Source organism: Macaca thibetana, chromosome 15, assembly GCF_024542745.1.
Source record: "Macaca thibetana thibetana isolate TM-01 chromosome 15, ASM2454274v1, whole genome shotgun sequence".
In the NCBI taxonomy this organism is placed as follows: domain Eukaryota; kingdom Metazoa; phylum Chordata; class Mammalia; order Primates; family Cercopithecidae; genus Macaca; species Macaca thibetana.
In genome coordinates this window covers 88,281,774-88,305,009 of record NC_065592.1, presented here as the reverse complement: position 1 = coordinate 88,305,009, position 23,236 = coordinate 88,281,774, and the positions used below count along the sequence as shown (strand labels likewise).

At 42.9% G+C, this 23,236-nt stretch overlaps 1 protein-coding gene across 5 annotated transcripts in view; it reads right to left on the bottom strand.

Annotated features, from left to right (window-relative positions):
• Positions 1-22,966, bottom strand: part of PCSK5 (proprotein convertase subtilisin/kexin type 5) — a 468,460-nt gene extending 445,494 nt beyond the window's left edge. For all 5 annotated transcript variants that reach the window (XM_050761595.1, XM_050761597.1, XM_050761598.1 and 2 more), the window contains exon 1: positions 22,775-22,966. In XM_050761595.1, the coding sequence (XP_050617552.1) occupies positions 22,775-22,966 (192 nt within the window). The remainder of the gene's footprint in view (positions 1-22,774) is intronic.
• Positions 22,967-23,236: the final 270 nt, after the last annotated feature.

Genomic DNA, 23,236 nt, shown 5'->3' with positions numbered 1-23,236 from the left:
CACTAAGTTGTGAAATAGGTTTAAAGCCCCAAGAAATTAAAGTGATAAAGACCAAGAGTGGGGAATGGTTCCCACAGCCACAAGCACTTTCTCCTACTTCAAATGTATCATGTTAATTTTGATTCTTAACAGTGACTACATTAGATATGCAGATAATGTCTCTATTCTATTGATTTGGTTACTGTATAACTTCTACAGACCCCAAAACAGAACAGGCTGCTCAACATGATAGAGGCAGCAACTTACTCCTCATCACACAATTTCACAAACTATATAATACAGTCAGGGTCAGCCAAAGAAAGCCAAGGTTAGCTTGCCGGCCCTGAGCACTGCAGTCATGGGTAAAGGCATCCCCATTATAACACGGTCAGATTCCTACTTGGAAAAGCCATCACTATGCATGCCTCCCCAAAATGAGCCTTCTAACTTCCCCTAGGAAAGAGTTCTCTGGTTCCAAGGGACAGACCAAGATGGGCATGCTTTAGCCATTCAATCAATCATTTACCTTATTCTTAAACAGTCACCAAGGTAGAACTGTAAGCTATTCCTCACACCTTTTGCTGTATCAAAGTGTGGAATATTTATCGTTTCTTATCAAGGCAGTTTAATGAAAGGAGTGTAAAAAGCCAGATTTTCACAGAACTAGGGAAAAAAATACTATCTCTAAAACTGAATTATTTGCTTATATGCCATATGCCTATACATACTAACTCCCTTGACCAATTTTCCCCACGCATGTATCTCCTAAAGAAACACAGGCCCTGATAAATACAAAAATTATTAGCAAGAATTATTAAGGAAATATATACATCCTACTGAGGATCCTGAGAAATAGAAAAGCTTCGCTATGCTATTAATGAGGCAACTCTCAGGAGCTGCTTTCGTAATCAGAACTTGAAGATACTGGGACTCAGGTCACTAAATACCAGTTCAGTGTTCTCTCCATACTGAAAGGGGACTTAGTTTTTTCATTTTTGCAATGAGGGGGTCAGGTGACATTCTTGCTCCCAACTCTAAAACCCAATCATCATTGGGTTTTAGGCCATTAGGTTCTCCAAAACTACCTAAAGGTCATTTATATTTTAGGAGACAAGTATTAGGGCTCCTCTAAAGCCATGGACTGTTGGAAGTGGCATTTCTTTCAAGACAAATATTAATTTAAACACACTCTTCCTAATAGTAAGTAAAAACCAAATCTGACATGGTGCTGTGGGGGCAAAAGGCAGTGCCTTAAGGGAACACTGAATTCAACAAGATTCAAGCAATAAATTTTATGGAACTTTGTCATACTCTCACATCTCAGAGCCCTTTATGATAACACTCAACTAAATCCATCTGGTTGAGTTAATAATTAGTTTAAATCTGTTACAAGTTAATGATGCACAGCCAAGTCATTCCAGGTACATGATGATACAGCGAATCTGTGACACGATTTGTAGATAACATTTTGCACTGCCTTTCATTTTCCTTTATTTCCTCCAATGATTAGAAAACTATAAATCATTTAAGAACAAACTGGACCTATAAATAAGACCTATATACATATAGGCTGGATTAAAATGGGAGAAAAAAGCATTATCTTAAGGAATAACATAGGGTTTCAGAAGGGCCTTGAAAAGTTTGAGATAGAGCCCAGGCTACTTCTATATACATATTTTGGCATTCCTTTTTTTGTAATACAGTAGGAATTACTGTATTACTATATTAGGTTCCTACTGTATTATAAAAAAAAAGAATGCCAAAATCTGTAGCTTATTTATTTCAATATTTACATGTAACCTCCAAATACAACTATGCTATTCACCAGATAGTTCTGGAATGCACAATGTGTATTAGCTCCTAGTGTACTAGAAGCAGTGAGATGTGGTAATGAGACATGAGATGAAAGTTTTCAAATGGACATTATATTTCAATCCAGCCAGGGCAAAAAACTGTATCTAAAAACTCATTGAAAGGTATCTCATAAGTATGCAGCCTGGAGCCAAATGATTTTCTAGCCCATGTTCCCAGTATCCCCTGAGTAAGACCCTGAAGTTTACTTAGAGATTTGTTGTATGTTATATTCTCTACAGAATCGATTACATTTTAAAAGCACAAATACGTGACACTAAACATCAACAAATATTTAAATACTCATATATGTATAGCTATGTAAAGATCATCCCCTATCTCAAGTGCAAATGATGGTAATTAACCAAAATCTGACTACCGACACATCAAAATGCAATAGGGTTGAAAATAAGCTAATGATTCATGTGCTTTGATGGTAATGAAATGAGAAAAGACTGAGACCAGAGTGGAGGGAGAGTGGACTCCTCTGGGAAAGAGAAGCTCTGAGCTCTGTGGGAACAGCCAGCATACCAGGTGCTGAGGAAGAATGTGCCCAGTCATTGTTCTGAATCCAGGCTGCATAGTTAAGATCCCACCCAAACCCAATTAACTGGTCTCTCTGAAGGTGTCTCTTAAGGCTCCTAGTTGTTTGAAACAAGTAGCCAGGATTGAGAGCCACCTGAGTCAGGGAGCTAAGGATCAGAGAAATAAAAGCCTAAGAAGAGTTCCAAAAAATCAGGATTTGAGCGACTGCAAGGAGAGAGAGTAGGTTCATTCTAGAAAGGATCTGGTATGAGAGTGGGGTGGGGAGGTGTCCAGAGCTAGGTTCCTTTGTCATTTACCAAAAGAACAGAGGAAAATAACTTTCTGTAGAGGAAATGATACTCAGATGACTGAAACTACAGCAAGCTGAACAGATAATGTTCTCCATACTACAGACTGTAGTCATTCCTTATACTATATGTATGTATGTACACATTCTCAACAATTACCTTTTGTTATCATGTAGTAGAGAATGGGTCACATGTCTGCTCAAAGCTGTCTAACGCTTCCCTCCTCACTCAGAAAATTCAAAGTACTGCCTGTGCATGCAAGTCTGCAAAGACCTATAGGCTTCCTCCTCAAAGCGTTGTTTCAGGGCCACAAGCAGCAGTAGCAGCAGTAACAACTGAGAGCTTGTCAGAAGTGCTGAATCTCCAGCCCCATCTCAGATCTACTAAACCAGAATCCGCATTTTAACAGGATCCCCAGGTGCACATGAAAGTGTGAAAAGCACCAGCCTTCAAGATTGAACCCATCTCTCCAGCCCACTCCCACTGCCTCTCCAGCCCATCTTCTACCACTCTCTTGTTCACTCCGAATCACCAGGCTTCTTGCCATGCCTCCAACATAGTAGGGTTCTCTCCTGTCCACGGCCTTTGCACTGGCTGTTCCCTCAACCAGAACGTGCTTCCTCCAGGCATCTTTAAGGCTCATTTCTTTCCTTCACCTTCTTCACAAATTTGCTCATGCCGCCTTCTCCATGAAGACTTTCTAAGCCTGTTTACAATCGAAAAAAAAAATGTTCCAGTCTCTGTTCCCCTCTTCCCTTTTTTTGTTGTTCTTTTTTCTTCTTCTTCTTTTCTCCTTTCCTGTTCTCTATCCATAGCACTTACCACTATCTGACTTACCTTTTGTTTCTTATTCATTTGATTATTAGAAATCTCCTTTGATAGACTGCAAAATATGACCACAAATTCTACGCAACTCCTTCTATCAAGAGATGAAATATATCTCTCTACCTCTTGACGCTAGACTTGGTCATATGACTTGGTTTGACCTATGGGATATTAAGACACAGGAAGAAACTGGAAAAGCACTTTGCACATTGAGGCTACTCTCTCAAGCTGCTGGGATACCTTCTTGTCACTATGGGAAGATACCCACCACTTCCCATAACCCAAGCCAGCACCAGCAACCAGCACCAACCACCAGATATGTGGGCGAAGCCATCCTAGACCAGCCAGGCCCCAGGTGACCCAGCAGTCAACTCAAGAACCTACCAGTCAACTCATAGCTTCAGAAGCAACAATGACTGTGGTATTAAACCACTGAGTTTCGGGTGATTTATTTCGAAGCAAGTTGGCACACTCTTCTGATGAGCACATAAGTTCCACGAACGCAGGGATCATTATGCACTGCTGCATCTTCAGGGCTTAGCACAGTACTCAGCATAGTGTGGGCATTCTCAAATATTTGCAATGAATGTTGAAGGACAGAACGATGGCAAAGAGAAATCTCACAAGTGAAAGAAATGAATAAATGCCAGCCATGACTTCCATAGGTGAGAGACTAGAAAGTGGGAGAACAACTTCCTGGGTTCACTATAACCTTTGCCTTTTCAGAAATAGGTTGAACAAAATAAGATTTTAACTACTTTGGCAATAGAATATCATAGCAAAAAAAAGAAAAAGCTTACATTTCACATGCAATATATCAATTATTTCAAAATAGTTCTTGTTTCATGATGCTTAATTTGCCTAAGACTTTACAACCAGGTGACCTTTAGAATATTTTTCACATTACGCAGGCTTTACTCTCCCCCATTTTTAAGCTACTCAGATTTTTAACAGATCCCAAACCGGCAAACCAAATCACTGCATGTTGCTTCAATTCTGTCTTGCCAAAGGAGAAAAATCTGCTGCTTTGGATTCATTTCAACAGTTGGAAATTCAGGCCATCACATTTTAAATCTCAGATGTTCCCCACTGTGTCCACATCACATAAATCAGTGAGTGAACCGATACCCACATGTTTGTGAAGCCAGTTCTCTCACAACTAAAGCATAATGTCCTTTGGAATGGAAAGGCAAATTTAAGTGGATTCTGCAGCAGTGGGTGTCATAATTCTGGAAGCACAATGTGGCCCTCAGCGAAGGCACAAGCAAGGGCTACTGGCAAGCAGAAAGAGAGTTCTCAAACGATTTTTTGAAGTAAAAAATTAACATGCTATTTTCAACTGATGGGGAAGAATAAAAGACAACCTGCAACACATTAAGTTTCTGACTTCATGAAAAAAAAAAAAAAAAAACTCTGAATTTTCTAACGAAGCTTACCAGTGATTAACAGGTCTATCTGAACTCATAGAATAAGTTTCATCCAAAGAACCGGCAAGGTCAATAAATAATGTGAGGACAAAGAAGCAACTCTGAGAGCAATTAAGCTTTAGGACCTTTAGGGTTTCTTTCAGGAAATGCAAATCTCTAAACAACAGAATCACATACACACATTTGGAAATAACTAAGTGACTTCTGATTTTTTTCTTGGATATACATAATTACCAATTGAATAATCAGCAAAATGTATGCTGGGGTTCACTAAGGTCTTCCTGTTACATCACAGGGTTCTTATCCAGAGTATCACAATCTTTTTCTCTCCTTTGATCACCTATCTTAGTCTACACTGCACACAAGGCTAAGGAGAAAACTATTGAGCTTGGTCTTTCGTGTTTGTCGGGATGGACTAGGTTCCACCAGAGTGAACTGATTCCATGAGACTCGGTGACTTAAAACAAAAAAGGTTTATTTCTAGCTCATGTTAGTATCTATTGTGCACTGGGCTGGGAGTGCTGCTCATCGCGTCCCTCAAGGACTCAGACTAATGAAGCATCCAGCATCTGGAGCTTTGCCAATCACAGGGCAGATGCAGCTCACCACAAATCACTCACTGACTGTAAATGAAGGGACACGTGCCACTTCTGCTCACATTTCACTGGCCCACTGAAGTCACCTGGCCATGCTCAACACCAAATATAGGGAAATTCAATCTTATAACACAGCCAAGGGAGAGAACCAGAAACATTCAGTGGACAGTACTAACAACTGCTGCGGGCTTTATTTACTCCCTGCCTGTTTTTGCCCACTCCCATTTATCCATTTTAGAAAATGTTTCTGAGGGCATTTTATTTATTTATTTATTTTTTTTGAGACGGAGTCTCACTCTTATTACCCAGGCTGGAGTGCAATGGCACGATCTCAGTTCACTGCAACCTCCACCTCCCAGGTTCAAGTGATTCTCCCGCCTCAGCCTCCCGAGTAGCTGGAATTACAGTCACCCACCACCATACCCAGCTAATTTTGTATTTTTAGTACAAACTGAGTTTCTGCATGTTGGTCAGGCTGGTCTCGAACTCCTGACCTCAGGTGATTCGCCTGCCTCAGCCTCACAAAGTGCTGGGATTACAGGCATGAGGTACTGCACCCAGCTCTGAGGGCATTTTAACTACAGAAAATTCTTCTAGGTGCCTACTGGGTCACAAAGGTGAACCACACAGAAATCCTGTCATATGTGTGTGTGTGTGTGTGTGTGTGTGTGTGTGTGTGTGTTTGTGTTTGTGTGTGTGTGTGTGTGTGTTTTTGAGATGGAGTCCCACTCTGTCACCCAGGCTGGAGTGCAGTGGCACGATCTTGGCTCACTGCAACCTCCGCCTCCTGGGTTCCAGCGATTCTCCTGCCTCAGCTTCCCAGAGTAACTGGGACTACAGGTGCACATCACCACACCCGGCTAATTTTTGTATTTTTAGTTGAGACAGGGTTTCGCCACATTGGCCAGGCTGGTCTCAAACTCCAGACCTCAGGTGATCTGCCCGCCTCGGCCTCCCAAAGTGCTGGTATTACAGGCATAAGCCATTGCACCTGGCCCAGAAATCCTATGTTTAGGGGGATTATTATCTAGCAGAGGAGAGAAAATCAGATAGATAGATAGATAGATCGATCGATCGATTGATCAATAGATAGACGGCATGTGAGATGAAAATGCCAAGTGCCAATAAAAAGAAGCATACAAGGTTCAATGAGAGTTTAAACAAAGGAGGTTTTGGCCATAGGAAGTTTCATTTGAGGAAATGACATCTGAGAAGTGCTTTGTAGAACATAGTGAGATCTGGACATGTGGATGTTCCGGCAGTGAGAATGACATGAGTAGAGGCGAAAAAGCAGGACATGCCAGTTCATGTGCACAGAATGGCAAAATAGTTAGGTTGAATGATGTTGAGAACCTTAAGGAAGGAAGAGGCGGAAAAGAGAAGAAAAAAGGAGAGGAAGAACTCAAGTCTTCTTGACCAGAGGAAAGGGGGAAATAGTGGGGACAGGGTAAGACTTGCACAAAAATCCACATAAGAGTAACAAAGGCCTTACCTACAGTAGTCCCATCACAATTGTGAGGAAGGAATAGCTCTACTCTCAAACTATATATCCTATGAGAAAGCTCAGCTTTTCCATCACTCCTTCATCTGACCTAGAAAATACAACTCACCTTTCCCTCTATCTACCCAAGCCTGAAGGCCTGGAGGTTTGCAGCTTGGATCTGATAAAAGAAAAGACGTCAAGGCCGGGCGCGGTGGCTCAAGCCTGTAATCCCAGCACTTTGGGAGGCCGAGACGGGCGGATCACGAGGTCAGGAGACCATCCTGGCTAACACGGTGAAACCCCGTCTCTATTAAGAAATACAAAAAACTAGCCGGGCGAGGTGGCGGGCGCCTGTAGTCCCAGCTACTTGGGAGGCTGAGGCCGGAGAATGGCGTGAACCCGGGAGGCGGAGCTTGCAGTGAGCTGAGATCCGGCCACTGCACTCCAGCCTGGGCGACAGAGCGAGACTCTGTCTCAAAAAAAAAAAAAAAAAAGAAAAAAAGAAAAGACGTCAAATGCGGAGACTCATCTCTATTGAGAGATTGGCTTCTGTCCATGTCACCCAACCAAGAGAATGTTCCTTTTATCATTAAAGGGAGTTAACTCCCAATAAATATTTGTTCTATTTGTCCTGAGTTTATTTCCTATCTCTGAGGATGTTTCTGAAGCCACTCCTTAAGGACTGAGCTGCAGGGCTTAATTTATTTCTGTTTGTTCTGGAGTCTGCAATCCCTCCTCGTCTCCGGATTTAATTTCAGTGTTTTGGTGCTTAAATGGCCAATCCGGCTAGGCCCTGCCATGAGCCTCTGACCATCATAAGAGTCTACAGCTTATTTTATACAGAGGACCTTTCTTTTAGTATCTTTCATGTGCATCAAACCTGCTTGTTTTTGCTACTTCCATTGCTTCTATATAAACAGTGAAATTTGCCCGTGATTGGAAATTGTTTCTTACTACTGACCAGTTCCTTCATTAGGGAACTCTGTGCTATTCTTCCCACTGCTCCAATAGACAAAAGACTTTCACTGCCACCCCAAGGAGATGGTCACAGCCGGAAGGACCCTTAGGGTTCACCAAGATCCACAGAAAAGCAATCACAGTCCTAGGATAATCTGGGACTTGGCTCTTGGAGTGCATGCTGTCACACTGTGTACTCTGACTCTCATACCAAAAATGCTCATACAAGTCAAAATCAGAAGAATGACCCTGCTAATGATGCCAAGGTCTGAAACACTAAAAGATAAGGGTTAGGCTATTTCCCAGGAAGCCTGGACTTTCAAACCCACACATAAATGACTCATCAATCCTAGATCACTGCTTTTTACCATACCCCTTTATAGAATATACAATGCACTACTGATTTCATTCTTGACTGTATAGAATTTTTTGTAATTTTTCTCCAGTGTTCATATTTATTTTACATTTTATGTACATTCCATGTCTGCAAAATACTTTAGAATTCAACCAATATTTAATGACTATATATACAGAGTGAGACACTATGCTATATGCTACAGAGTAATAATTAAGTCCCTGTCGATGGAAAAAGAAAAAGAAAAACTTAACTATATTTACTTCCCTGAGAGAATTTTGGGCAAGCTATTACGCAAGTCAATGAAGTTAAAAATCAGAGCAATTTTACCTATACCTATATTTTACATATACGTCCAGAGCAAAATATAGGTAAAGAGGTGATATTTGATGAGACAGGGCGCATTCAGCATAGTATGGCCATAGACAAGAGGTGACATTTGAGAGGTGCCTTCAAGAAGAGATAAAATTTCCAGAAGAGCAATGGATCAGGTGAATAGTTCAAGCAAAAAGACTGACACAGCAACAGGAAAGCATTGAGCGTAATATCTGGGGAACAATGGGAAGGTCTAGCTTTATTAAGGGAATGAGTAGGAGAAATGATGGAAAAACTATTTCAGGACAAGTAGGTACAGGCCTTTAAAAGGCCAGCGAAGGAATCCATTGTAACGCAATAGGCAAATGGGAGCTACTGGTGGCTTCTGAACAGGGAAATGACATCACCAAAATTAAGCCTTAAGATCATCCTCTCCAATCTCAAGCTCTACCTTTTCTTCCTTGTTAGTCTCCATTTACACTGTCTGACCTCTTTCTCTGAGGCCTTTGCATTTGCTATCTCCTCTACAAAGACCTCATCCAACTCCAGACTACCATGTAGTTGGTGCTTTCTTAAAATTAGGTATCTGCGGCTGGGCGCAGTGGCTCACACCTGTAATCCCAGCACTTTGGGAGGCTGAGGCGGGCAGATCACAAGGTCAGGAGTTCAAGACCAGCCTGACCAACATAGTGAAACCCCATCTCTACTAAAAATACAAAACATCAGCCGAGCATGGCAGCAGGCACCTGTAATCTCAGCTACTCAGAAGACTGAGGCAGGAGAATCGCTTGAACCCGGGAAGCGGAGGTTGCAGTGAGTCGAGATTGCACCACTGCACTACAGCCTGGGCGACAGTGGGAGACTCTTGTCTCAAAAAAAAAAAGAAAAAGAAAAGAAAAAAAAATTAGGTATCTGCTTAAGTGTTCCTCCTCAGTGGGTCTCCCTGACCAACTAAATGAGTTCTCTCACTCTTAGTCACACTTTAGTCTACTAACATGTTGCTTTCCAACAGCACCTATCATAATTTGAAATTATTTTACTCATGTCATTACTGGACTATGGCTTGTCTCCTCCCACTACAATGCAAGCACCATGTAAGCAGACAAATGTAACTGTATTGTGCCCAGTAGAATGGCTGATAAAATAGGTACTCAATAACTATTTTAACAGCTTTATTGAGATATAATTCACATACCAAACAATTCACTATTTAAAGCAGTGGTCCCCAACCTTTTCGGCACCAGGGACCAGTTTCATGGAAGAAAATTTTTCCACAGACAGGGGAGGGGGCAATGGTTGTGGGTTGAAACTGTTCCATATCAGATCATCAGGCATTAGATTCTCGTAAGGAGCACGCAACCTAGATCCCTCACATGCACAGTTCACAACAGAGTTCGTCCTCCTACGAGAGTCCAATGGCACCGCAGATCTGACAGGAAGTGGAGCGGCTCACCTGCAGCTCCACTTCCTGCTGTTCAGCCTGGTTCCTAACAGGCCACAGACCGGATCAGTCCATGGCCTAGGGGTTAGGGACCCCTGCTTTCAAGCAGAGTATTACATTGTTTTTAGTATGTTCACAAAGTTGTGCACAAATCACCATAATCAGTGTTATCATTATTATTAGTTTTTGAGACAGAATCTTGCTGTCACCCAGGTTGGAATGCAGTGGCACAATTACAGCTCACTGCATCCTCAAAATTCTTGGGCTCAAGCCATCTGTCTTCCTCAGCTTGCCGAATAGCTGGGACTACAGGCTACCATGCCCTGCTAATTTTTTATTTTTATTTTTGTAGAGACCAGAGGGTCTCCCTTTATTGCCCAGGCTGGTCTTGAACTTCTAGCCTCAAGCGATTCTCCCACTTTGACCTCCCAAAGTGTTGGGATTACAGGCAAGAGCCAGTGAGCCTGGTCAACAATCAATTTTAGAACATTTCATCACCTCCCAAAAAAATCTCATACCTATTAGCAGCCACTCCCCATTTCCCACCAACCCTTCCAGCCTTACACGACCACTCATCTACCCTCTGTCTCTATAGATTTGCTAAATCTGGACATTTCATATAAACAGAATGATACAATATGTAGCCTTTTGTGACTGGTTCCTTTCACTTAGCATAATATTTTCAAGGTTCATCCACATTGTGGCACGTAGCAGAACTTCATTTCCATTGTGAATATTCCATAATATTAATATGAATACACCAAATTTTGTTTATCCATATATCCATTGATAGACAGTTGAGTTGTTTCTGCTTTTTGGCTATTGTGAATAATGCTGCCATGAACATTTATCTACAAGATTTTGTGTGGAAAAATGTTTTCATTTCTGTTGGGTATACATTTAGGAGGGAACTCTGGGTCATGCAGTAGCTGTATGTTTCACCTTTTGAGGAACTGCCAGACAGTTTTCTAAAGTGATCTCACAGCTTTACATTCCCATTAGCACATTCCCATTGCAAATTGGAGAGTTGCAATTTCTCCACATTCTCGTCAACACTTGTAATGATCTGTCTTTTTTTTTATAGCCATCCTAGTGAGTGTAAGCCAGTAGCTTATTGAGGTTTGACTTACATTTCCCTGGTGACTAATGATGTTAAACATCTTTAGATGTGCTTCTTGCCTATTTGCATATGTGCTTTGAAAAAATGTCTACTCAGATATTTTCTGCCCGTTTTTAATTGAGAAACTGGTCTTTTATTATTGAGAGCAAGAATTCATTACATACTTTGGGTACAAATCTTCCTCAAATATGATTTGCAAATATTTACTCCCATTCTGTGGGTTGTGCTTTCACTTTCTTGATGGTGTCCCTCAATAACTATTTTTAAAATAAAACAATGAATAGAATTAATCTTTTATGACAAAGGAAACCTGTAACCGGCTCATAAATATGTGACAAATTCATGGCAGCGCTGGATCTAGAAAGGTGACTCAAGTCACCTGTTTTCAGCTTTGAGTTTCCTTCACTGGTTCCCAGCATTGTCCAACTAGCCCAGGAACAATGACATCATCCTGTGATGAGTCAAAGAATGCAGCATTTGGTAAATTGGTCCGTGAGCACCAAATAGAAAGATGCCCCATACTTAAAAATTTTTAAAAAAAGGTTTTGCTGGAAGCTAGCCTGTAATAAATCCTAAGTGGCCTACAATTTTGTTTTCTTTGAGAAACTGAAATTGATGAATGGGGTTCCCGCCGACACACAAACATATTAGTTAAATGAAACTAGAATAGGCACAGGATGAGTAAGCAGTATCTTTCTAAATTTACATTATGGATATTTGCTTACAAAATTATAGGCCCTGGGATGATCTCCCCTCCCTGCTCTGTATTCAGACTACCCAGCTTTATTTTGGTTGAGGAACTCCCACCAGAGAAAACAAGGTACAAGCATGGGAACATGGATATGCAGAGATCTGGTATATTTTTACAGCTGTAAGAGCTTCTCAGTATAGAAAAATACCAGACCTTAAAAACTTATTACAAAAATATCATTCCTTAAGTACTTATTTTATATATGTATATACACACACACACACATATACACACACACACAGAGAGAGAGAGAGAATATAAACAGTTTGTCATACTGGGAAAGGCATCAAGGAAAGACTTGCTTTTAATACATCTTAACTAGGTTCAATGCTGGCATGGTATCCAAAACGTAATTTTCCCAGGATAGAATTAACCTCTTAGATAATGCACCGAAAATTAAAATAGAAACTTAAATACCTATTTTGTGATGCTAACCTCAATTAACAATCAGATTATCATACAAATGTAAACAAGATTAATCTATTATATAGAACAATCTAAAAATGTTATATGTGATAGAGCAATCTATAAATAATTTTAAAGACTCATATTTTAAAACATATCTGTATTCCTATAAGGTGGTAAAGTTTAGGCTAAGAATACATGAAAGGCATGTTCGGAACATAGCTTTGTTGTACTATATAAAATATGTATTTAAAGGGCAGAATACAGGAAATGTGAATAAATTATAGTTATAATTATCTGTTATAATACTGAGATGGAAAGTAGATTATGTGACAACCTAAGCTAAAAGTCAACCTAAAATGTGAGGTAGTATAGACCATTTAAAAAAATCATCCTTAAATATTGTGTCCTGGTTTAACATTCTCTGTTTCCACTGTTCCCTCTATATTCAGTGTTCAACACAATCTTCAGTTTTTAAACAAAATATGGGAGTTGAAAGCAATCACCCCTGTGTCTGTCTTTATCCCTTAAGTTGGTACGGGACCTGCAGTGCAAATAATAGCACACAGATGTGTAAAGCAGAGATAATACCTACATTTATCCAAAGAGAATGAAATACGGGGTAAGCTTCATGTTTATCTGCCCAGTGGATATATCAGCACAAATTACTTGGAATCCTCTTCTTCCACGCACTGATAACCCCTCAAATACTCTAGCCTCTGTTTCCTGACTCTTTCCAACCCATTAGCCTTCACCTGTTCTCTGCCTGGTTGTCTCACCTGCATCTCCATACCCTGGACCTTATCATCGAGCAGAACAACTCTAGCTAGTAGCTTACAAAAACATATAAATACTGGGTTGACTCTCATCTTTCTGCTTCTACCACTCTTATCAAATTGGCCATCCATTTTTCTTTTGTTTGTAAAGCCCCTATGACCACCCTATTCCATTGGTCCAATAGTCCTATTTTGGCCCCACCACCTTCCTCACAGACTATGGTCAACTACTTCAGAGGTGGCACCTTTTGTATTCAAGAACTGTTTGCCCCCTAGTTTCCCAGAGTCTCTCTTTTGCCTTCTCTCTTACTCTGGTAAATTCAAATTCCTTGTTTTGTCCTTTTCTTTTTTTTTTTTTTTTTTTTTTTTTTTGAGATGGTGTCTTACTCTGTCACCCAGGCTGGAATGCAGTGGCGCGATCTCGGCTCACTGCAACCTCCACCTCCCGGGTTCAAGTGATTCTCCTGCCTCAGCCTCCTGAGTGGCTAGGATTGCAGATGCTCGACACCATGCCCAGCTAATTTTTGTATTTTTACTAGAGATGGGGTTTTGCCATGTTGGCCAGGCTGGTCTCGAACTCCTGACCTCAAGTGATCCGGCTGCCTTGGCCTCCCAAAGTCCTGGCATTACAGGCGTGAGCCTCTTCACCCAGCCAAAAAATTTTTAAACTAGATACTCATTTACTGAGTATTTGTGTGTCAGATACTATTCTGGCCACTTTTAACTCATCCTCACAACAATTGTACGGGGGTGGGGATCACTCTTGTTATTATGTCCTTTTCATACACGAAGAAACCGAGGAACAGAGAGCTTAAGACATTATCTAGGGTCCCCCAGCTAGGAAGGAGCAGTATTAGGTTTCAAACCCTTTTAATTCTAAACCTATGATCCTAACTACTCCAGCACATTGGCAAGAAAGAGATGAAGGGAGGGAATGGAGGCCGGCAGGTGGATAGAAGCAGATGTGCAATGCAAAACTGTTGTGCTCCATTTCTCTACTGCCCCACAACCTGACTTCCACTCCACTATTCAATCAAGCGTTGGTGCTAAGAGCACTGGAAGCCTCCTTATCACTTAACATACATCCTCCTGGATTCTTTCTATAGCACTTCTCACTACTGCACACCATCTAAAGGAGGCACCCTTTCTTCCGGCGGCTCTCTCCATCTTCCTGACCCCTTCATCTACTCCCATTCTCCCTTGCTCCCTAAGTGGAGACATTCTTCTCTCTGCCTTCTCAGTGCCCCTCTCTTCATGCTTCATCTCTTAACAATCCTAAGCCCTTCCACAAGCTTCCTTTATACTGAGGTTGATGAATGCTAACTGATACTTCTTTCCCAATCTAAATGCTCTTCCACCTACTGGGCATTTCTATAAGCATGTCCTTCTATCTTCCAACAAAAAGAATGCTGATGATCCCACTTATATGTGGAATTTGCGGGGGGGGGGGGAATGTTGACTGCATAGAAACAGAGTGTAACAGTGACTACCAGGGGTGACGAGAGGAAGGAGGGAGATGTAGGTCAAAGGGTACAAACTCACAGTTATATAGGATGAATTTGTCTAGAGATGGAATGTGCAGCAGGAGTACTAGGGATAAACAACATAATACTGTGTTGTTTATTGAATATTTGCTAAGAGACCAGATTTTAGGTGCTCTTACCACAAAAAGGAGAGATAACTATGGAAGATGATAAATATGTAAATTTGCTTACCTGTAATAATCATTTCACTATGTATATCAAAATATCATGTTGTATACCTTCAATATATATAATACAGATAAATCTAAAAAGAAAATTAATGCTGAGCCTCTCCTTTTGTTCTCAGAAATGATCCTGCAGACTGTCCTAATTCTACACAACAGTCCACCCTTCTCCTGGTCCCAAGGCTAAAACTTTGCAGCTATCTTCACGTTCTCCTGCCTCCTCATCCCCTACTTCCATTTAGTTACCAAGCCCTATTGAATCATCCTCTACACGAACGTCCAAATCTTTCCATCGTCACGGCTCCTGTTTTCATTACCAATCATCATTGCCAACACAATAACCACTCTGCCATTATGCATTCAGTTCATTGTGCACACTGCAACAGCAGACTCTCCCAAGGCGTGACTGAACCATACTCTACCACCCAGAAGTCCATTACTATTTGTCTTACTAAATGATAATTATGGGTGACAATGTTCTAGCGTCTCAAGAACAGAGAATGTTTTCTGATCCATATGTTACATGGTAGACTTGTGTTGGTAATCAGTGGGCTGTTGTCTGTCCTTCTCAGAGATCTTCAATCTAAACTTATCCTAAATGATAAGCTTGAAACTCTCTAGCCTAGGCATTTGGGGCCTGTAAAACCTGATCTCTAGTGGGTTTTTTTTTTTTCCTTATCTCACATCTCTTTTCTCGTATTCTAGTAACACCATCCCACTTTCCTTTGGGGAACTGTCTCTACCCAACTGGTGGACTGCCCATCAAAGGTCAACATCTCCCGTCGAGGGAGGACATGTGGTCCAAGCTCACCCATCAAAATACTGCTACCCTCCTAGACAAAGTGATTGGCCCACATGTGGAGATACGACCCCACCCAATGATCAGGAGAATTTTTCAGGGGTTAATTTCAATACTGGATAAGAAAGGTACTAAGAAGCATATGAACTTTGCTGCTTGCTGGGAAGCACCTTCTGAGGGAAAAGGAGAAATGGCTGACATTAGCACTACCTCTGGCTTTTCAGCTGGACGGGCCCACAGTCATTTTTTTGAAACTCTTGGATTTAAATATGTTTCAGAACTCAGAATTATTCAGGTGAGAAAAGCATAATGAGGCACATACTTGAGTATATTACACACACCTCTATCTGGATCAAGGACAACATCCCTGCAATCAAACTCAATTCATATTTCTGCAATGAAACAAATTAAGGGCCTAATTAATGTCAGTTTAAGTCAGGGTAGGTTTGGCCATGAAGAAAGTGCAGATCAGGTAAGGTCTCATTACAAAAAGGGTTCAGCTGTTTTCAGAAATGCACATAAAGGCATGTGAATCTGTTTAAACTAACACATTCCCAGTCTGCTTATCTGCTTGTTCGTTAGTTTTACTTAAGCAGTTTGGGGTTGATTTTTAACACTTGTACCTGAAAGACTCCCATCTATAGTCCTCACGGGCCTATTATGTTTCAGTTTTACTTCCCACTAGTTTTTTATACAGACTCACACCGGAGTCAAACTAAAAGACTATGTTTTGATACTTTAAATAGAAAATCTTGCCTGGGCCCAGTGGCTCACGCTTGTAATCCCAGCACTTAGGAAAGCCAAGGCAGGTGGATCACTTGAGGTCAGGAGTTGGAGACAAGCCTGGTAACACGGTGAAACCCCGTCTCTACTAAAAATACAAAAATTAGCCAGGCGTGGTGGTGCGTGCCTGTAATCCCAGCTCCTCAGGAGGCTGAGGCAGGAGAATCACTTAATCCTGGAGGCAGCGGTTGCAGTGAGCCGAGATCGTGCCACTGCTCTCCAACCTGGGTGACAAAGCGAGACTCCATTTTGGGAAAAAAAAAAAAAAGGAAAGAAAGAAAATCTTGCAAGTTCCATATTGTATATGTCTTATAGACGAGGGCTGTCCAATAGGAGATGGGAGCCTTAGCCGGCTGATTTTGTCAGTTGCCCCCGCCCCTGTCCTGTCTCCATGGCTCTTGGGGGAAAAGTGTAGCTATCCCATCATCCTATGGGATAATCAGGCACAACACTTATTCAGTTTCCTTTCAGCCCCCATCATATCCCCAGGAACAATCACAAGAATCTGGAAAATCACTGCACGTTGTTATTTTCCTTTGAGTGCCTGTGCATCTCTTCGGTGTCTTTCAAGATCATATAATGCTCCCTATGCCTTATATTAGCTACATACACACTCATCTTCACTAATTATTAGGGCACCTGATTTTCACAGCAACCCTAGGAGGTGGATGGAGTAGGTATTACGGCTCCCTATCTGAAAAATGAGGAACTGAGGGTCAGGTTGGTTGATGAAAGTCAAGACTCTGGAATTTCACTCAAACCTGACTCTTAGTCTTGTTTTCTTTCTGATCTAATTTTATTCCCAGGATGAACTCAAATTGGAGAGTTTATTGGCAGATTGTTCCTCCTTGGTACCCTTGGACGTAGAGATGGATAATTTGTTGAAACTAGTGAGAACACTACATGCGTAATTTTGCTCTAAACTATGTGCAAATTTTATTCTGGTAAAAATAAAAATTGACGTATATATGCTGTGTATATATACATATATTACACATACATATCTGTGTGTATATCATATATAAGTATATGTGTGTGTGTGTGTGTATTCCAGCATGGATGAATGTCTATAAGCATTTATTTTTACCAGCCAGGAAGCTAAAGTCAGCTTTTTTTGGTCATTGATTACAACCTGAATTAAATGAATAGTAAAGTCCCAATGCAGAGCAATGCCTGGAGATACTTCAGCCTTGGTGAAAACCAGACACTGCTTCACATAACTTGAACCGACAACAAAAATACCCCTCCCTGCCCAGGGGATATTTCTGGGTCAGGACTCCCTCTCTCAGCCAAAGAGTCAGACATTGCTGAAAATTTTCCCACCGTACTACCCTGTTTCTCTGGCTGACCTTTAAGGTTAGGACCTCTGGACGCAAGCCCATGAAAGACAGTCATAAGGCAAAGTCAGCTGCCTTTAGGCTCACAAAAATGCAGTTTTTCACTTCAAATAGACCCCAAAATCCCCAATGACCACATACAAGCCATTCCTTATCTATGAGGTTAATGCAACAGACCTGCCATCATCAGGCCATGCACTCTGAATTGCTTTTTCCAGCAAAGGTTCCCCTACTATCCCTTCATTTGCCTCATGATAAGAAATATGCATATGAGAGTGGCTAGCAGGGGTCAGGACTGAGGTTCTTGGGCATGAAGAGCTGCCTATGCAAAGCCAGATTTATCACACCAAGACCAATCTGGGACTACAGCACCAATTAACTCTCCTGTTTACAAAATGCCTAAGAATTTATTAGGCAAGCACAATCCACTCCCATACAGCCCATCAGACTAACCACATCCCCTATTTCCAGGACTATCCATAAGCACCCAGAATTCACTGCCCACCATCAATCAACATTTCAAGCGTCCTATAATATTCACAGCTCAAAATTAATCAGCAGGGTGGGAGGTGTTCAAGACATCTCTGAACAAAGTTCTCCCTGCGAATGGATCTCTTCCTACCTACTTGAAAAATATTTCTTCTAGCTTTACTCATACAAACTACATCCAAAATAATAAATCAAATGTAAATGCGAATATGATTTAAGAAAATTTTTCAGGTTTTTTTCTTCCCTTTTGTCCATCTGCAGTATGCTTATCTTGTAACAATTCATGGCCTGTGACTGGGATCAATGAGGCAAGAGGGCCCTGCCATGGGAAATCAATCCTAATTGTTTAGAATCTAACATGAAACTCTTTCTAAACTATTAATATTTTAAATTACTCATTGAACAGGAAAATTGCACAAAGCTATGATATAGCTCTTACAATTCAATCTTCAAAAATTTATTTTCCTGATCTTCACCTTTCGCATCTCCATTTTTAAAATGTCTTCCTTTCTCCTTATCTAAAACTTTGGATCTCATTTATTTTGACCTTTCTCCTCAGATTCAGATTAAATAAACCTTTCGCTGCAAGTCTAACTATGTGCTGAGCAATGCACAGTTAACTCACTCTATTATCTAGAGATTTATCATTTTACAGATGAAGGAACAGAGGCTCCATTAAGTTCAGTGACTTTCCTGCTTTCACAGCCTCGAAAGTGGCCTCTCCAGAGTTTCCAAGTCCACATGCTGTCAATGGGGGCTCTAGGTAAAATACTTCCCCAGCGTGGCTTGCATCTAGTTTTATCCTTCAGAGGTGTTACTCAAATTGTTATGTGGTTTGGGGAAGGGGCTTTGCTACTGGTAATCTCAGGCTGGAATCAAGGATTATAAGTAACTGACAGAAGGATAAATACAGCTATTGCACACTGCAAACAATCTGTTCACAAGGGATCTTCTCCCTGAATTCAAATAACCAGATATTAATTCTCCTTTGTAGATTTACTCTAAATGGAGGTCCACAATTAACAATATGTCAGGTCCTATTCCTTTATATCATTTCAGTTGTCTAACCAGTAGATCGTGAGCTCAAAGGGTCAGAGCACATGATTAGTGAGGGAGGACAAAGGCTTCTCCCTCCATTCCCGTGCAGGTCAATAGGCATGCACACCTCCTACCCTCGGTCAGCTCAGAAGGTGCTGCTTCCACTAGATCCTAAGAGGGCTGGTAGTCAGAACTTGTAGGTAAGAAAAGGAGAGCATTTTGCAGCTGACTCTGATACCAACCAAAAGATAATATATGCTAACATGACAACAACTAACAATGATTATGGTTAAGTATTATTATCGCAGGATTTCAAAGCACAACTATTCACAGAATATAAACATTTTGTGAAAACATATGCTAGCTCTATAAACAAAGGCAAGAAAATCCTCATTTATGTTTCCTTCTGGAAATCAAGCCCGTCCTTTTTGCTTGTTTGTTTGCTTTCTTCTTGTGTTACTCTGTACATCCCATCTTTTTTTAACAGAAGAGGCACAACTATTGATCCCATAGAAATCCCCCGGCCCAGCCAGAAATGTTACCTCTCGTGACTTTTAAATGCTAAGATGTTACACAAAACATTACATTGATATTCTGAGTAAACAGTCAAAACTGTACCTTCACTGTGGTAAAAATTCACTACCTTACTCACCTAGAATATCACACCAAAGATATAAAAAAATACTACCAGGATAGTAAATGGCTGCAGAAATAATAACAAGTTTCAGTTCCAATTTGCAACACATGAGACCCCAAGCCCAAATGGGTAAAAATTTACAGAACAATCCAGAGGTATCTGCAAATTAGTGACTGCCCTCAGCTGATTACCACAGCTGGTTTACTGATGAAAACAAGAGTAACAAAAGGATGTCTAAAGTGTTGAAAGGTCAGAGCAGTAAAGGATGATTAAGAAATACATTTGGCCCTTACAGTGCAATGATACTGCACGTGTGAACTCAATTTACCACCCCAAAGACTTAGCATAGGCTTAAGCTCCTTTGATCTACAGAGGAAATGCTCTCCACTCTAGAAGAGCTGATCTTTTTACACTGGTTCAAGGGGTCCTCTGTAACCTCTGTAAGCACTAAATTTCCTCACTGTCGCTGTAAAAACCACAATAAATCATTCTTGGTGTTATTTGTATGTAAACTTTCTTAGTATTATTATTTTTAATGAGAAGCCATGAATCTTCATTATAAGGCCTTTTATAAAAAGTCAGGCAGAGGCTGCTGGACATTGCAATGTTTGCTCGTTCAAAAGTGGGTTGGGTGACAATTTCTCCCATCTCACTATGCCAGATTCTGTCATATACCAGTTCTGCTCAATTAATTCAGAAAGGTAACAGCTGTTTCTGCCCTTGTTCTTAACGTCAAGAAATCTAGGTTTGTTTGAACTAAGTATCTGTGAACTGAGACCAGATATTTGCTTCCAGTCTACTGAGCCATTAAATCAGAATTCAAGGAAATGGATATTTTACTTTCTTCCTCCTTCATCATGGGATGGAAGGGTTCCCTAAAAGGCAGGATCCATGGGGGGCTGGGCCTGCAACAAAGTCCCAGGTCTAAATCATGGCTTTGCCACTGTTTAGCTGGTCTCGGTTTCCTCGTCTCCTGTGTGAGGTAATATTCACCAAACAAGGTCGTTTTGAGATTTAGAAAGAAGGGTATGGTCAAGAATTTATTCCTCCAAATATGCCTGGCATGTGTGAGATGTTCAATGTTAGCAGAACCCGAGATGAGTCTCTGGAAAGATTAATAGTACTAGCTACTTTCAGTGCTAACCTCCCCAGTTCCATTCCCAGAGCATAGGCAGTGCCCAACTTTAAGTTCATGTAAAAAGACCTGAACGGACTCAGTGTTTTCTCCTAGAGAAAAAGCAGCCAGTAGAATCCCAACAAGCCTTTAGAATGGAAATCTTCCGCAGATGACAGTCACTCAAGCAACAAAATCTGGCTGGCTTCCCTTACTTCCTTACTTCCAGGGGCGGAAGGGAATACAAACCGTGCCCCTTGCCCTAGTCTCAGTTCTCCACAGGGCTGGCTTCTCTGGAATATGTCCTCCCTCTGAGCGGGCAAAGTGCAAGATCTTGTGCTCCTGCTGCTCGGAACACTCCCCGCGCTCCCCAGCTCCTTCTAGACTCGGCAACAGCAGCTCTGCCTCCTCTCCAGGTGCCGCATCCCCCAGGCGGCGGGGAGGAGGCGGGTGGGGTGTCCCCGGGTTCCTGGGCGTGGAACGCAATGGCCTCAGAAACTGTCCGTACTCTCCCACTCCTCTGGCACCAGCCAGCACCTCCCTCTCCCTTCCCCCAGGCAGAGCACGCAGGGTGCGTGCACCCCGGGCAGTCCCCAAAGCGCGCCTGCTGGAAAGGCGCCATCTATCACCCTCACCTCCCATTCTAGCGGATTCTCGCCTGAGCCCAGCCAGGACCCGCTCCTCCGGCCAGCCTCAAAGACGCTTGCGGTGTGTATGCGGAGGGAGGTACTTTTTGGAACCCAATTTCATAGCCCTCTCTACCCCCATTTCTCGCAGGGGTGTGGGGGGAAGAGAACCAGAAAGCCAAGACTACTGAACCCGTAGTACCTCCAAATCTGTTACGCTTCCAGTCATCCTCATAGCATCACCTTAGTTTATTGGCATTTCTCCCTAGCAGGGGAGCTCTGCCAAAAGCCCGCGAGCGGCACCCCACAAAAACCCAGCGCCCCTGCTGCCTGCCCAACTCTCGCCCCACGGCGCAACCTCCCGGCTCGGCACCTTCCGTCCCGGGGTAAGACTCCTAGTTTTCCCGGAGCGGAACCCAGCCAGCCGGTTTCGGAAGTTTCCCACCTCCCCATTCCAACTCCCTTCTGGGAGCCCCCACGCGGACCTCGCTTAAGGCAAGGAAGCCTAGATGTCTCCCCTAAATCTGCACTCACACCGGGTGCCGCCCCTCTTCCCTCCCCCTCCTTTTTCCTCCCTTCCAGCTCCAGTCCCCGCGCCTCCGGCGTTTCCAGCGCCAGCGGTTCCCTCGCCCAAGAAGAGGAAACTTCTTTCTGGGCTAAATTCAGGTCCGAGCAGGAAAGGCTTTCCCTTACCCGCAGGCATCAGAGGCGCGCTCATCCCCTATCCCCCAAAAGACCTCATTTCACCCTCTCCCCACGATCACCCTCTCCGAGACTTTGCCTCAGATTACTAGCGCTACTCAACTTTTCAGGTCAAAAGGTCCAGCCGTCTCTAAAACCACCACGGGGGCACTCTGGATTTTTCCCGAGACCCTACCAGTCCCGCGTGGCCTGCAAAAGACAAGTAAACAAAACACGGACCCGGCAACTCTGGGGTGTGTGGGTGTGTGTGTGTGTGTGTGTGTGTGTGTGTACGCGCGCGCGCGCGCAAGAGACAGAGCATCGCCCAAGAGTTAGGGCAACAGCTGCTAGAGCACATCTGGAAGGGGGGAGGGGGTTCCACGCAGAGGGGACAAGAAGCCCTCAGTGGCTTCAGGGCCGAGGGCTGGGCCAGCCTGTAGTTCGTTACCTGTCCTATGTTGATGAATCCGTACTTGCTGGCGATACGGTTGGCCTCCGGGAAGCCCCCGGCGATTTTGACTGCCCAGTGGTTTGTGTAGACGCGCGTCCGGCACACGGGGAGCAGGCAGCCCCCGAGCAGCGCCAGCACGCACAGCAGGTCCAAACGTCCCGGGCAGCAGCAGCGGCTCCCCCAGCCCATGGTCCCGGCGCCTCGCTGCTCCCTCGCTCGCTGGCTGGCTCAGCGCACTAAGGGCGCGCACAACTAACTTCTCCGGCCTGGGCCGCCCGGCGCGCAGCCCTGGGCCGCCGCAGCTCGCAGCCCTGGGCGATCGGCAGGAGGCGGCTAGCCCCGGCAGGGAGCAGAGCAGCGAGCCTTGCGCCGGCTCCTAGACCATCCCTGGGGCTTCGGGGACCTGTGCTCTCAGCTCTCCGGCCCGCGGGGCGCTCGGCGATGCTCCCCGGCTCGGGC